Source organism: Hemicordylus capensis, chromosome 4 (assembly GCF_027244095.1).
Source record: "Hemicordylus capensis ecotype Gifberg chromosome 4, rHemCap1.1.pri, whole genome shotgun sequence".
NCBI classification, from domain to species: Eukaryota; Metazoa; Chordata; class Lepidosauria; order Squamata; family Cordylidae; genus Hemicordylus; species Hemicordylus capensis.
Window position 1 is genome coordinate 239,758,003 of NC_069660.1, and position 15,105 is coordinate 239,773,107.

Here is a 15,105-nt window from a genome sequence, read left to right on the forward strand (position 1 = left end):
GGTCAACTGCTGAAGGACATAAAAGTAAATTTACCAGAAACATATTTGTTATCTTGTAATGTTCTGTTTTCAATAAAGGATTCTACCCCCCAAAAAAATTTTTTAAACCAAAGTTGATCCCCCCCCCACATTAGCACATATTACTGGCTGCTTAAAAAACCCCAGAACAAATAATTAATACACTATTGGTTGCAAGACTAAAGCATATAAACTACATAGAAGAACCAGGCATTAGATATTACAGTCCCAAATAATTTTAAAAGAATACCATACATCTGACATATTTGCATATTAATGTTGTATAAAATTCAGGCCAACAGTTGCAAGGCATGAAAAGTCAGAAAAAATGAACTATTGCACTAGGGTTTTCCTATCCAAAGTTAAGCCCTTTAAATGTCTCATTGATTTCAATGGGAAGGTTAAATTCATGCTTAAAATTCTAACTGAAATCTTTAACTTGATCTTGTTTCAAGTCAGATACAATAGGTTGTTTCAAATTAATACACACTATTCGTACTATTACATACACTCACCGGCACATTTCGTCCTTGTTTTAAGAGCTGGTCCAGGAGATCCAGTACCCCCTTCACCTGGTCTAGTGAGCAGGACACTAATTTCATATTCTGTATCAGGATCCAGGTGTCCAATTTTATAGCTTGTGGAGTCCACTGGTTGTATGTCATACCAGCTTCCACTTGAAGTGCGATATTCTACTTCTCTTTCAATGATGGGTCCATCTCCATTGATGGAATTGGCATTCAACTGTATCCATAAATAGGTTGCACCAACCGATGACAACTGAGGTGGTGCAATAGGAACTGGTGGTTCTGGAAGGGAAATGATAACTATATTAAAAAAAACTAAACCAATGAAATAACCAAAATATTTACATGGTTTTAGTAGACTCCAAAACTGAAATCTGAATATTTACTATATTTTTATACTGTGTGATAAGCTTGGGTCTTGCAGCATTCATTTCTTTTTCCGAATACAAAGAACAGGACAACAGCAATTTTCTAGCAAGTTTATTTTGCCTTTATATGATGTGTAGTGCAAATTACACGTCGTGTTTAAAGAAATATTAGTCTTGACAAGATTGGGTGTTCTTTAGTCAAAGCAGCCAGATAGCACACCAGATAGCACAAAGGTGGATCCCCCATCTTTGCAAGTCAAGGCTGGAATAATAGGAAGTCTATAACCCTATCTTGTCCCAGTCCCAGTGTATGATGGCCCCATTTTGGACAGTATTGACTAAAGAAAAAACCAAGTCCATGAGGTCTAAGAACACTTTAAATGTCATGTGTAGTTTGTCCCTTAAATAACAATATGGTATCTGACCATATTGAATGTGTGTACTTAAGTTTGGGGACCAGGGATAGATTGGGACTTCTGTTGATGTGCCGATCACCCCACTGCCCAAAAGAATCCCTTACTGAGCTCATGGATTTGGTTGCATAACTTGCATTGGTGTTTCCCAGACCTTTGGTGCTGGGGGACTTCAATTTCGGGACCAACTTGTCCAGAGCAGCTCAGGAGTTCATAGCGGCCATGACAACTATGGGCCTATCCCAAGTGGTCTCTGGACCAACGCACATTGCAGGCCACACGCTTGATTTGGTCTTTTACTCTGATCAGGGTGATGTTCCATGGGTGGCGATTCCTGTGAGTTCCCCATTGTCATGGAAAGACCACCATCTGGTTAAGGTTAGGCTTGCAATCACTTCCCACTCCCGCAGAGTGAGGGACCTATTAGAATGGTCTGCCCAAAGAGGTAATTGGACCCAACAGGATTCCTCCAAGCAAAAAGCCTTGGAGGGATTTAAGGTTAGCTCTGCCGGTGATCCTGTTGGTGACCTGGTGGAGAACTGGAACAACATGCTCACCAGGGCAGTAGACACGATTGCTCCCAAGCGTCCCCTCCAACCCGCTTCAAAATTGGCACCTTGGTATAACCAAGGTGTACCCAGAATGTTGGGGGCAATATGCTAAATCATTGTAAACCGCTTAGAGAGCTTCGGCTATAGAGCGGTATATAAATGTAAGTGCTATTGCTATTGCTATTGCTATAACGGGCAGAAGCAGCAAGGTAGGCAACTGGAGCACAAGTGGAGAAAGACTCAACTTGAATCCAACAGATTACAACAAAGAACACATTTAAATATCTATGCTCAGGCAATATGTGCGGCAAAGAAGCGGTTCTTTTCTACCCGTATTGCATCTGCAAGTTCACGTCCAGCGGAGTTGTCCAGGGTTGTGAGGGGACTAGTATGTGCCCCCACTTCCTTGAATCATAATTTGGAGCCATTAGTTACCCACTGTGATATGTTTAATGAATTCTTTGCAGATAAAATCTCTCGTATTCGGGCCGACTTAGATGGAGACTCCACAATTACTGTGATATCTGAATTGGAGGTGTCCAGTAACTCCTCTTATGTGGTTTGACTGGATCAGTTTCAGTTTGTGACTCCTGAAGATGTGGACAAGCTGTTTGGAGTGATGAGGCCTACCATTTGTTCTCTTGACCCTTGTCCAACATGGCTTGTTTTATATAGCAGGGAGGCTGTTGTAGGAGGCCTGGTAGAAGTCATATATGCTTCTCTGAGGGAGGGCAGGATGCCTCTTTGTCTTAAAGAGACAATTATTAGACCTATTCTAAAGAAGTCTGAACTAGATTCCTCCGAGTTGAGCAATTATAGGCTTGTCTCCAACATTGCATGGTTGGGCAAGGTAATTGAGAAGGGGTGGCCTCTTAGCTCCAGACATTCTTGGAGGAAACTGATTATCTAGACCCATTTCAAATGGGCTTTTGGGTGGGCTGCAGGGTGGAGACTGCCTTGGTCGGCCTGATGGATGATCTCCAATTGTGAATTGACAGAGGAAGTGTGACACTGTTGGTCCTTTTGGATCTCTTGGTGGCTTTTGATACTATCGACCATAGTATCCTTCTGGAACGTTGGGGAGTGCTGGGGGTGAGAGGCACTGTTTTAAAACTATTTTTAAAAAGGATTTGAAAACCCACCTCTTCACCCAAGCTTTTTCCGTTTTTTAAATTGTTTAGGTTTTAATTTGTGTTTGATTTTAAATTGTTTTAAAATGTTTCAAGTTTTTGTGTATGTTTTAAACTTGTTTTTATAGTATTGTTAACTGCCAGAGATGGGAGATTGGGATGGTGTACAAATCTGATTAATTAAATAAATAAATAAATAAATAAATAAATAAATAAATAAAATACAGGTGGTTTTCACCAAATTCTTCACCAGGTCTTTGGCTCTTACACAGGTTTATATGCCTTCATGGGGCAATGCCCTTCTTCCTTCCATTTGGAATGCAACAATTTAGAGACATAATCCTATGCATCCCCAAGTTCTTACCAGCTTTTTAAAAAAAGAAGCAGTGATGTTTATTGTTCTCTGCAGACATTAATCCAAAGTCAATCCGTGCAATCAGATTTCTGGTATTAGAGGATATCCTCAACATTTCTTTTTCTCTCGTCTCTCTGCCTTTTTAAAAATAAACCCTTCATCACAACTATGGCAAACTTCTGCCTGCCCTCCCCACTTCTTGTCCTGATTCCCTTGAGGCCATGCTTCAAATGCTTGCCTCTCTTCCCCTTAGAGCCAAGCATGTCTTGAAGTCAGTATAACTTAGGTGCACCATGCCATGGAAGACGGAAATTAGCTCACTGGTGGAACAGCCTGGGCTAGCCACCCTAAAGAGACAGTGAGACCAAAAAGCAGTGAGTGAGGGGCTGAATTTCAGAACTTGGAATTGTAGAACTAAAGAAAGAACTGTGTTTTCCTGCAGCCATTTCCACCAGGCTGCAGCTGAGTGTGAGACAAGATAGCAGAGCCTTTCCACCAGCCAGTATCTAAGTGATTTATTTTAATTTGTTATCTGTTTTATTTTGGCATTGTCGCTTTTTGTAGGCTGCCTTGCAAGGTCCTTGTGTTAGAAAAATGGGATAGTAAATAAATAAATAAAATCCATTCATTGTTTGGTTGCAGGCTTCTAGTGCAGGCAGAACAAATTATCAACAAATCCCATTCCTTCAATCTCCAGTCTACCAAAAGGAACCCTTCCAATAATACAGCTTCAAAAACAAATTTAAAAGGCCAACTAGTTTATTAATAGAAAAAAGTTAAAAGAAATCCTGAAAAAAACAAGCTATATAACCCCACCATCACTCTGTATAAGGAATTTTACATAATATGCTAATTAGAACCCGTCTCCCTAAAACTATCGGAAAAGCACTGTATTTATTTTTTTAATTACCATTTTTGGTAACACTTTAGAAACATATGTCTATTATAATTTAGTCAACTTTTTAAAATTCAGTTGGTATCACCATTTAAAATAGGAAGATTTTTTTTAAAGTTACGTAAGTTTCTGTTTTGTGAGCTTAGTAAGACATTCTTACTCCACGTTTAACTATACCTTATTATAGGCTTTTAATTAGAGGCTTTTAATTAGATACTGTTTTTAATTGTGTTTTAATAGTTTTAACTTTTTGATTTTAATTGTTGAAATATTTTAATCTTTTATTGCCTGTTTTAATTGTTTTGTAAACAGCTCAGAGAATTTGCGTTTTGGGTGGTATAGAAATATATTAAATAAATAAATAAATAAATAAATAAATATTATATAACATTCACTTCATCATACTATACTTTTATTCATCACTATACTCTGATAATATCTGAAAACAGAGAACTCCATATCATACTAGATACTGTCAGAAGATAGATCTAGTAAACTTGTATCAAATATTACCTGCCTAAGCGAGAGCGTTAACTAAGTATTAACGATGGTACTTAGATGGTCAATGTCACCATGTAAATGGCACAGAAAATGTACAGCTACAAGAAGCAACATTACATATTTCCTCGTTAATGAGCTATTGTCACTGCTCCCTTGGGATAAAAATGACAAATCTGTCAGCAACTCAAAATGCTTATACAAATTCTTATTAATTCTTATTGTTCTATACAGATTGGCAAATTAAGAAAATGGCATATCATGTAGACATTTTAGAATCATCAAGAAAAATTTTATTATATGCCAGAACCAATATATACTGCTAAACTAGCTTATCCATTTCAGTATTTAATAATTCACTTTAACTGCAAAGACACAGTTACTCCAGTGTTTATAGACCAGAGCTTTATGCAGAATCTGTGCAATTTAAGTAGCTGTGGCTTAACTCAAAATGACTTAGCTTCATTTTAAATCATTAGGCTGTTTCTTCAACCAAAACATGAAATGGAACATTGATAGAACATCCTGAGGCACTCATGTAGCCACACTAAAACAGTTAATTATGTTCAAATTACAAGTGCTAGTAAGGACTGTTGAACTGCCATTCAAAATTCAACCTCAGGACTAAGGCTACAAAGGTTAGTAGTTACACCAATTCATTTAGGTCCTACACATATTTGAAATAGACTTTATTTTAATGGTTTTTCATCCCTAGGGGTATTTTCTGATCCCCTATGATCAAAGTACAAAATAAAGAAACGTTTCAGCGAATGCCTGCACCCAATAGCTTGTTTTGTTCTGGTTGTCTAGCTTAAGGATAGCTTGACTACTATGAAAACAAAGCATAAATAAATCCTTAGTGACTCACAGCTGGTTCACAGCTGAACACGTGAAATTGCCACCATTGAAAAGTACTGTACAGTACTTGAAGTGATGTCAGAAAGTATGAAAGCTGTTTCTGACGCTGAACTGGTAATGGCTTCCACATGCATGTCATCTCTTCCTGTTGGAGATCGAGCAATAAACATGCCTATGTGGAAATACCAGTAGAAGAGGTAGTCTATAGGCCACTTTTGATGGGACAGACACAATCTGGAGACTGTTTCAAACCACAAGGTGAACTGTTCATGTGTATGTTCATCATTAGCCTCTGCTATGTGTCTCATCTCCATTTGCCAACATGCTGTTGTCAGGACAGAAGCAGCCCTACATTTTATTACAAATGAGAACAAGTAACAATAATCTAAGGGTAGCACTGCTTCCCAATCAGGAGACTATAACAGCTTTGTGGAGCTTTTTCCTTCTTTCTTCTCTAAATAAATCCATTAAAGCTCTCCATGAAATACATGTAGGGCTGGGAAGCATGACTGTATCTGCTGGCTCCACTTCCAACCTCCATACATTCAGTAGAATTTTTTCACTTGTACGGAGAGAGTTTTTCCATGTGAACTTAACACACAGAGTTTGAGTGAAGCCAGCAGGTGCAATTTCACTGCCCACCTCGAAATGTGTTCTCTGCAAAAAATAAAAATAAAAATCTAGAGAGTCATTACAAGTGTTCACATGGGCAGCCTAACCCAGGTTAGGGCAGCCCAGGCTGGTCATGTGAAGCATCTGGAGTGAGGTTGGTGCTGCACCCGTGCCAAGCCCCACTTTCAAACCTGGCATTTAGCTGAGGTTAAGTTAACCTGTGGTTTACTTAACCTCTGCCAATGATTGGGTGATTGCTGCCACGTTAAACAGCTTTGCCCCAGCCCACCGCCATTTCCGGCAGCGAGTCAGGGGAAAGAAGAAGCTATACCAAGCACAGTGGCTGTTTTAACCAGAGCAGCCACCGCGCTCATACCCCATTACACCCTGGGATGGGGGGGGTGTTCCTCCTGCTTCCAGCATCTCCCTCTGCTACATCACTGCTTGAGTTGGTACATGGTGAGGCAGAGGGGAGAAAGGCGGCTGCTCATATGCTGCGGAAAGCAGGTGAGCTCCTGTCTTCTCCACAGCCTGCCCGCCCTCCCTGGTGAGGTTGTGTGCACAACCTCATTATTTATGTAATACTGTTGGAGAAATTCTGTACTTTTCCACTAATAATAAACTACCTGATTGAACAAATGCTATTAATGAATAACCCTTAACCAATCACCACCTAGACAGTGGGACCAAATTAACTTGGAGTAATAGAAAAATGGATACAATGTTAATATAAATATTTTACAACTCCATTCTGCTTGTATTTCTCAACCTTACTGTACAGAAATTGCTCTGTGATGTTCCATGCCCTCCACACATGAAGGGGCATGAAAAAAACATTGCAATGCACACTCTGATGGTGTTGGGTCATTTTTACCCAAAATTGCACTGAATTTAAAACCAAAACTGGCCAGCACCTATTGTTCAATGCCATAGGAACACAGGAGGCTGCACAGGAGCATTGTTCCATCTAGCTCATTATTGTCTACACAGACTGGCAGGGACTTCTCCAAGGTTGCAAGTAGAGTCTCTCTCAGCCCTTTCTTGGAGATACCAGGAAGGGAACTTGGAACCTTCTGCATGCAAGCATGTAGATGCTCTTCCCAAAGCAACCCCATCCCCTAAGGAGAATATCTTACAGTGCCCACACATGTAATCTCCCATTCAAATGCAAACCAGGGTGGACCCTGCTTAGCAAAGGGAACAATGCATGCTTTCTACCACAAGACCAACTCTCAAAAATGTACAAAAATAGCAATATTAATACACCATTATCTTTGCTGTCCTATTCCTGTATTGCCAGAGAGAAATATTCAGTGAAGGGATTCCCCCACCCCGCCCACCTTTTACACCTCGTGTCACACTCAACCCTGCATGTTGTTTAAATGACTTACCACAAGGTAATATTCAACCCCCACATCAGATTAGTAACGTACACTTTTTATTTGGGTGAGGTTAAACAATTAGTTGAATTTTAATACACACACACACACAGCAGAGACAAAGACAAGAGAAATATTCATATTTTAAACACTTGCATATTTTGAAATACAATGCTAAATCATTGTAAACCGCTTAGAGAGCTCCGGCTATAGAGCGGTATATAAATGTAAGTGCTATTGCTATTGCTATTGCTAAATATTCATTATTTCAGAAGTGTTGATACCCCAATTATGTGTGTTCAGTATTTGCCTTAGTTTTCAAAATGACTTTCTACATACTGTTGCCATCCATTTTCTGTTGTAAAGGTCTCTGACATATTCAGTATTATTCAAGGTGCTAAATCTTCCATTTGACAACATGAAGAAATATAAGCCATGGATGGTACAGATGGTTACCCTCCATGCCCTTACTTAAAAACCTAAGAAAACTCCTTCCAGCCAGTCTGACACCTAAGTTTACCTTGTATGAACTCAATAAGCAGTTTGAACTCTGTAATAATCTGATATCTTCTCAGACAGGCTCATTCTGCCTTCCTAAACTAATCTATGTTGCAGCTGACCACTACCAGAAAGATTGATTACATGGAATATATGCAAAATACTAATTTACTTTCTCAAATATATTAAAAAGCAGTGCTCTTTTAGGAAGTTGTGGATGTTATTTTGTTTTTTTAGATAAATGGGTAATCTGAAAAGTTCAGTTTCATGTCTTGAATTAGATACATTTCAATCTGATTCCCTGACAAACACAGATGATAATATTTGAACATATTGTACTGCATGGCAAATAATTGATATTATTCATTCTCTCCTATCAAAATTAATATGTAATTAAAACGGAAAACACCCCTGCTTAGGATTCATTCAAATTGTCTAGTCAATCCTTGCATTAGTTGCCTATAAAATAGTTGAAAGATCAATTTCCATAGTGTTGTGTTGAGCCTAGTCAGAACATACTGTGACAAATTTAAGGTTTTCAATATTAATGTATATATTTATTTGCACTTACAATATAGGATAATTCTAAAAATATCCATGCTCCAGTAAACAGTGTGAGGATAAAGATGTAGAAATGTACACACTTATATACATATAGCTAGATTTAATAAGTGTGTGTCTGTGTGGGTATGGCAGGTAGTGTTCCTTCTAAGGCGTGCACATGTGCACGAACACACACTTTTTTAATGTCCGCTCAGTTAATTTTAGATTCCGCTCAAATTGAATCAGAAAAGCTCTGAATGAATGTGCTCACACGCTGCCTTGATAGTGCTGCTCAGAACAAAACTCATTCCACAAACAGATGAAAAAAATTAGAGGGCACACTGGTGGCAATGCTAGGAAATCCTACATGGTAGGGAATGCTCTGAGATCAAGCAAATAGCACAGGCCCAAGAAAGGACAAGTTTTGATGGGTGAGGTGACAGTCCTTCCTTTCTGTTGTCATGACTACAAGTCTGCTTCTGCAAGACACAGAACTGTCACCATGTTGCTCAGAGGCAAAGCTAGGCCCCTATGGCATGAGCAAACCTACCCCAGCTTAGTTGGTGAGCAGAAACTCTCTCTCCCATCCTCAGAGGATGGGAATGAAAGGGAGGAGCTACCACTACCACCATTGGTTTTGGTGACAATTCCTCCCTTTCCCTTCTGGCCACGAGAGCTTCTCAGAGAGGTCATGTGATGATGCAGAGGCATCTCATCATTTACAGATGGGGGGTCCCTGGCAGCGAGCAGCAGCGGTACTTGTAAATCACTGGCTAACTCATTCCCACCTTTACTGCCAAAAAGGGGTCAACTGGGTGAGCATCTGTGCACCCTCAGGAAGGCATCTGTAGGCATGTACCCCAGACTGGTCATACAAGAAGAACTATTCACAGTGTTACCTATAGATGTCAGGAAACTATGAAAATTCCACACTTCCAAGGAATATATGTGCACCCACAAATGTGGATCTTGTTAGATAATAAACAGGTCTTTCATGGTAATAGCTATGGAAAGATATGGAAGGAAGGCACTACACATACTAGCCTTCAGACTCATGAATTTTTTTCAATGAATTCACAGGGGGAAAATCTGTCAATGTGCACTGAATTTTAGCATACTGCTGATCACTTAATAAATACATACATACTTTAGTTAAAAAATATGCAATTCCCTATGAAACCTATTTTTTAAAAAAGATAAGCTAAATGTAATCCTTTGCAAGTGCTATCAGTAACATGCAAATAAGCTTAAATATCCTACAATGTTGTTATTTAAATATAAGTTCTCCCAAGGTCAGCACGCTATTTAAAATAGGCTTTTTAGGTCACAAGGAATGACCTGCATGTGGTCTCATAAAAGCTACAGCACAAGCAACAGGGATTACTATAATTACTTCATCACACTACAAGTAGCTAATGGGATTACACCCTAAGGGTAAGCAATTATTCACTACACACAGTAGAAATGTGCTTAGAGAGGTGGGCAAGAGCAAATATTATAAGGATCTGATAAATAAACTCATGCATGGAAGGGTCAAGTTTAATGGTAATAATTTGCTACAAATCTCCCCCACAAATATGTGTGGCTGAGTATTTTATCTGTCCTCATCATGTGAATCTATGCCCCCGTCATATCTTCACTTCTCCTTTTATTCTGGGTATTATATATGCATGTTTCCGACACAGAGGTTCTTCTGAATTTTAATTCCTACCTTTTCATTTTTTAAAAGTCTCAGTTTTAGTTCTTTGCAACAGTCATAGTGAGACACTGATCAAAGAATGCATATAGAGAGAAGTCAATTGGAATTATCAGAGCGGCCTTTTAATGTCTTGTTTACTCCCCCTTTCTGCTACTACATCATGGACCAGAGCAGACTCTTCCTTCTTTTCCTATCTACAGCAAAACAGTTCCTCCATTTTCCCTCTTGTACAATCACATCCTCAGATTCTTTTTGTCTCTGCCTCCTAATAGAATTTCCTTTGCTTCATAAGGATAGTACAGTTACAGATTCTGAATGACTGGCCATTATTTTGTGACACAGACTGCTGGCTAATAATTCAGCACGGTAGCTGATATTTCATCAAGGTGAGCTAATGTCAAGAGATAGTCTCCTAATAGCTAGGGATCTCTCTCCAGTGTTGGAAAGATACTCAGCGTTTGTCAAAGGTACTCAGGGGAGGGAGCAAAGGGCAGTTTTAAAGGGCAGAGACTCAGCTGAAAGTTGGGGTGAAGCTTTAGGCAAGGTAATCTACAGCCTGACAAAAGTATATCTATTTCTTCCAATATGCTCAGATCATATATTCGAAAAATAAAGCAAATATTGTAAACATAATTTAAATCTCCAGTGCCTTTTCCTCCACAAGAAAACTAACATTGTAATGTTGCCTCTGAAATTTTCACTGCTTGCAGCTGCTGCATAAAAGTATGACTGAACCAAGGATAGGTGAAACGAAAAATTTAGTCCCCAAATATATCAATTTTTATAAGCTTCAGTTGAGGCCTTTTTATTGTGCATATTAAATAAACGCTAAGGAAAAAACAAACACCCAGTAATTCCTTACATTATCACAAATCAATATTGACTTCCAGAAGAATTTACCAATCATGATGAGATAGTAGATAGGAAGCTTTCAGTTTGTAGCAATCTACATTTTGCAGTTATGTCTGAAAACAGGAAACTTTAATCCATACAAATCACAGTTTCATATAGCTGGACAAAGAAACAGTGGTTTGTTACAAATAACAAATGAAAGCTCCCAATCTCCTTCCCTCACATGTGGAGGAGAGGCAAGGGGAGCAGGGAGTGCACAGGCTCAAGGCTCACCATGACCTGTTCTCATCATGACTAGCCCTGGTTGGTGGTGACATCCATCAACCAGGCTAATAAGTACAAACGATAAAGAACGAGCTCGGGGCTGCACAACCTTGGCTCTCCAGTTGTTTTTGAACTACAGCTCCCATCACCCCAGCCACAGTGGCCAATAGTCAGGGTTCATGGGAGTTGTAGTCCAACATCTCCAGGCAGTCCAAAGTTGTACAGTCCTGAACTAGCCTGATGTCCTAGAAAGAGGCCTTATATGGTCATTCCTTCAAGAATCAGCAATGCATACCACATATGGAGGTCCTTCTATAAACATCTGTTCTGTTCTCCCTATGACATGCACTAAGCATTTTCCAATTTAGGGAACAGAGTAATACATTTACAAAAATTCCATGTGTGTATCAAAGCTGCAGGGCTTTGAATCATGTCTAGAGCTGGTAATCGTAATAAATTTGTACCAACGAAGACACTGGAGCCTTGTTCAAAACCGGCCTATGAACCAGTGAGTTTCATATATACATTTAGAAATACCTTTAACTATTAGTTCTGCATAATTTGATACTCCAACTCCTCCTTCTGTGCGAATCATGCAGCGGTAATTTCCAGCATCACGTTTGGTAGCATTCACCACACTAAAAGAAGCTACGAATCGCCGATCATTAAAAATTTTTATATCTTTCAGAGGTGCATCTCGCACAAGCAATCCCTAGAGAAAAAACAAATATAAAATTTAATTTAACACTACAAAACTATTGAAAATATATTGTATTTGGTTAAATACATCCCAAAAAGAGTTATATAGCAAAATCTGGATGTCAGATTTGATCTAAGACTTCTTTTTCATTTTGGTTAAAAAAGGATGAATAAGCAGCAAGTCAGAATTTATCTAAAATACCTAACACTTCTTTCAAGTCATTGCAGATAATTCTGTATTAAATGTGCATTTAACAGATATCTGTTCGTGTAATTTGTTCCTACATAACAAATTCATCATAATAAAAAGACAGGAGATAGGTTCCAAAAACTGGACCAAAAATTTCCTTTGACCTGGGAACACAGGCTTACATTCAAAGCAGCCAAACAGTGATGTAGCGGAGAAGAATCCCCAACATGCAAACAAGTTGTGTTCCAAAAGTTCATTGTAAGTCAGATGTTTATAACTCAGACCGCGTACAGTTCCTAAGAGGGGTGACTTGTTTGTATGTGCAGCATTTGTACATTGGGCAGTTACATAGGAAGCTGCCATATACTGAGTCAGACCATTGGTCCATCTAGCTCAGTATAGTCTAAACAGACTGGCAGTGGCTTCTCCAGAATTGCAGGCAGAAATCTCTCTCAGCCCCATCTTGTGAACTTGGAAGGGAAGGAACTTGGAACCCTCTGCTGTTCCCAGAGCACCTCCAGTGCTCTCCCTGCACACATGGACTCCACACGCATGCTGCTGGGAGCAATGCTGCCTTCAGCCACATGTGGCCTTTTGAACAGCGAGCGCTGCACCCAGAAAAGTGGTGGGGCAGTGGAGGAGCAGATACGATCCTGCTTACCTGCTTTTAAAAGGAACAGACCCCTACCCCAGCGAACAGATTCAAATTCCGGCACCTGAACCGGTTCGGCCCTTTCCTAAGGAGGTGCCAAACTGGTTAGGGCACATCCTCAGCTCTTTGCCTTCCAAAAAAAATTACCCTGAGGGCTGCATGACCCTCAGAGACATATTTTTGAAGGCAAGAAGCATCTTCAGGGAAAGGGGATTGAGATGAAAATCACTCCCCGTGTCACGTGTGCTCTGCTAACACTGTGGTTAAGCTCAGGGCAGCCTCTCTGTGCTGGACACAGCTCTGTTACGTCAGTGTTCCATCCCAGGTTTTATCTTTGCATCAAAATTTTGCAGATTCCTATCTTCAGTGAAAGGAAAGGCATATTTACAAAGAATTTGCCATTTGTAGATTCCTGAATGATCACCAAGTTATTCACTGGCAATAAAGATTAATTCATTGGCAATAAAGGTTGTGTTAAAGTGGAGTTGAGGGGAGCAAAGACTTCCTTTTTCTTTCAGTGCAGGTGAAATCTGCCCCCAGGATATGTTCCCGAGGTAAATAGGGAACCTCATAGCCTTGGTTCCCTAGCTGTGACAGTGACTCTTTATTCCTTCTGACAGTGGCCTTGTCCTTCATTTTACCTCAGAAGCTCTAGGCCTCAGTGCTCCTATTTGGCTTTTACAACCGTCCAGCCTTGGATTAAGCCGAATGGGCTGCTAGGTTCTTTGAAAGGGCCAGAAGGCACAGAACATTTACACATGACAGGCAGACATCCAACTGGTGTAACTTTACCTACCCAATGAGGATGGTATAATGAAACAAAATGAAGGAAGAGGCCACTATGAATAGAAGCAGCAACACTAACACTGCTAAGCATTTGAGGCCTATGTGATAGAACAGGTCTAATCTACCTCAGAGACATAAGTTAGATCATTCAAATGTAATAATGATTGCTCTTTATTTTCAAGATATTTCTCTTTCCAGGGTGGGAGGGATAAAAAAATAACAGGTCTGTAATACATTTTTGGTGATAACTGAATAATAATTGGGTTTTTTAGGATACAACCTCAGTGCAGTGTTATGTTCAGTGCAGTTCACTTTTATTTTGGTCTCTGACCGGCAGTATCGCAGAGTTATGCTAGAGTGTGTTAGAGAAACAGAAATTAGAGAATTTTCTTTGGAGTAACAGGGACTCTTGATACTGTCTTCCCCTCTCCACAGGCCAATTATTGGACTGGAGGTGTTTCTGATGTCCAATTCATGAAAAATGGAAAGAAAAAGCAACACAATGGAGACACACTGTATTTACCTATCTGTTTCTGAAACGTGCTGCCGAGTGAACTCCCTAGGCAGAGAAAGTTGATAGAAAACTATGAGGGCTAATATGAATATACCAGTAACTATCCAGGAAAAGCTAGACATGAGTTAAGCCTGACGGGAATCAGTAGAATTTATATGATTTATTGTGCATGCCTAATTTGAGGATTGTGTCTAATGGGTTTCACTGCTACAAGTCACTCCCATGAGTAATATAATGTGCTAAAAGTTTATAAATATATATACAGTCATGGACATACTGAAAATCTGGGTGTGGCTTGGCATGTGTACCCAAATCACAAACAGCTGTGCATAAATCCTTCCTATTGCCTAATCACACTCACGGATCTGGAATAATACAGCTCTTTGAAAAAAATCTGCCTCTCTCTAAACACCACAAATTAAGTTAGAAAAACTGTATATGAAGGCTAACCTGCCTGACTTTATGAAGCAGAAAGAATAAGCCTGCTCTCTGTTCCAGAAAACAAAATGTAGAACCTATTAAAGAAATGCTGAACTCAGTTTGTCAACCGTAGTGTTCATATGTCAACACATTGAAAGTAACCTTAACATGCTATTTATAGCTTTTGGAAAGTTCCAAATAATGTCAGCATTAAACTAGCTCTTGTACATAATTCATGAGGAGAAAGTGAAGGTTAAACAGAGTATTAAGCCAAAGTAGCTGGATATTAAACAGTAAATAACACATTTTAATTTCTTTAATTAGTACAGCAATAATGAAGTCATTTAAGTTTTACAAGTGACTTTATGGCATGGCCTTATTTAA

The 15,105-nt window shown here is 39.3% G+C and overlaps 1 protein-coding gene across 13 annotated transcripts in view; it reads right to left on the minus strand.

Moving 5' to 3' along the window:
* PTPRM (protein tyrosine phosphatase receptor type M) overlaps positions 1 to 15,105 on the minus strand; it is a 665,945-nt gene that overhangs the window by 364,642 nt on the left and 286,198 nt on the right. For all 13 annotated transcript variants that reach the window (XM_053243122.1, XM_053243114.1, XM_053243112.1 and 10 more), the window contains 2 exons: positions 11,998 to 12,172; positions 534 to 827 (listed from right to left, as the gene is read on the minus strand). In XM_053243122.1, coding sequence (XP_053099097.1) covers positions 534 to 827; positions 11,998 to 12,172 — 469 coding nt within the window. The remainder of the gene's footprint in view (positions 1 to 533; positions 828 to 11,997; positions 12,173 to 15,105) is intronic.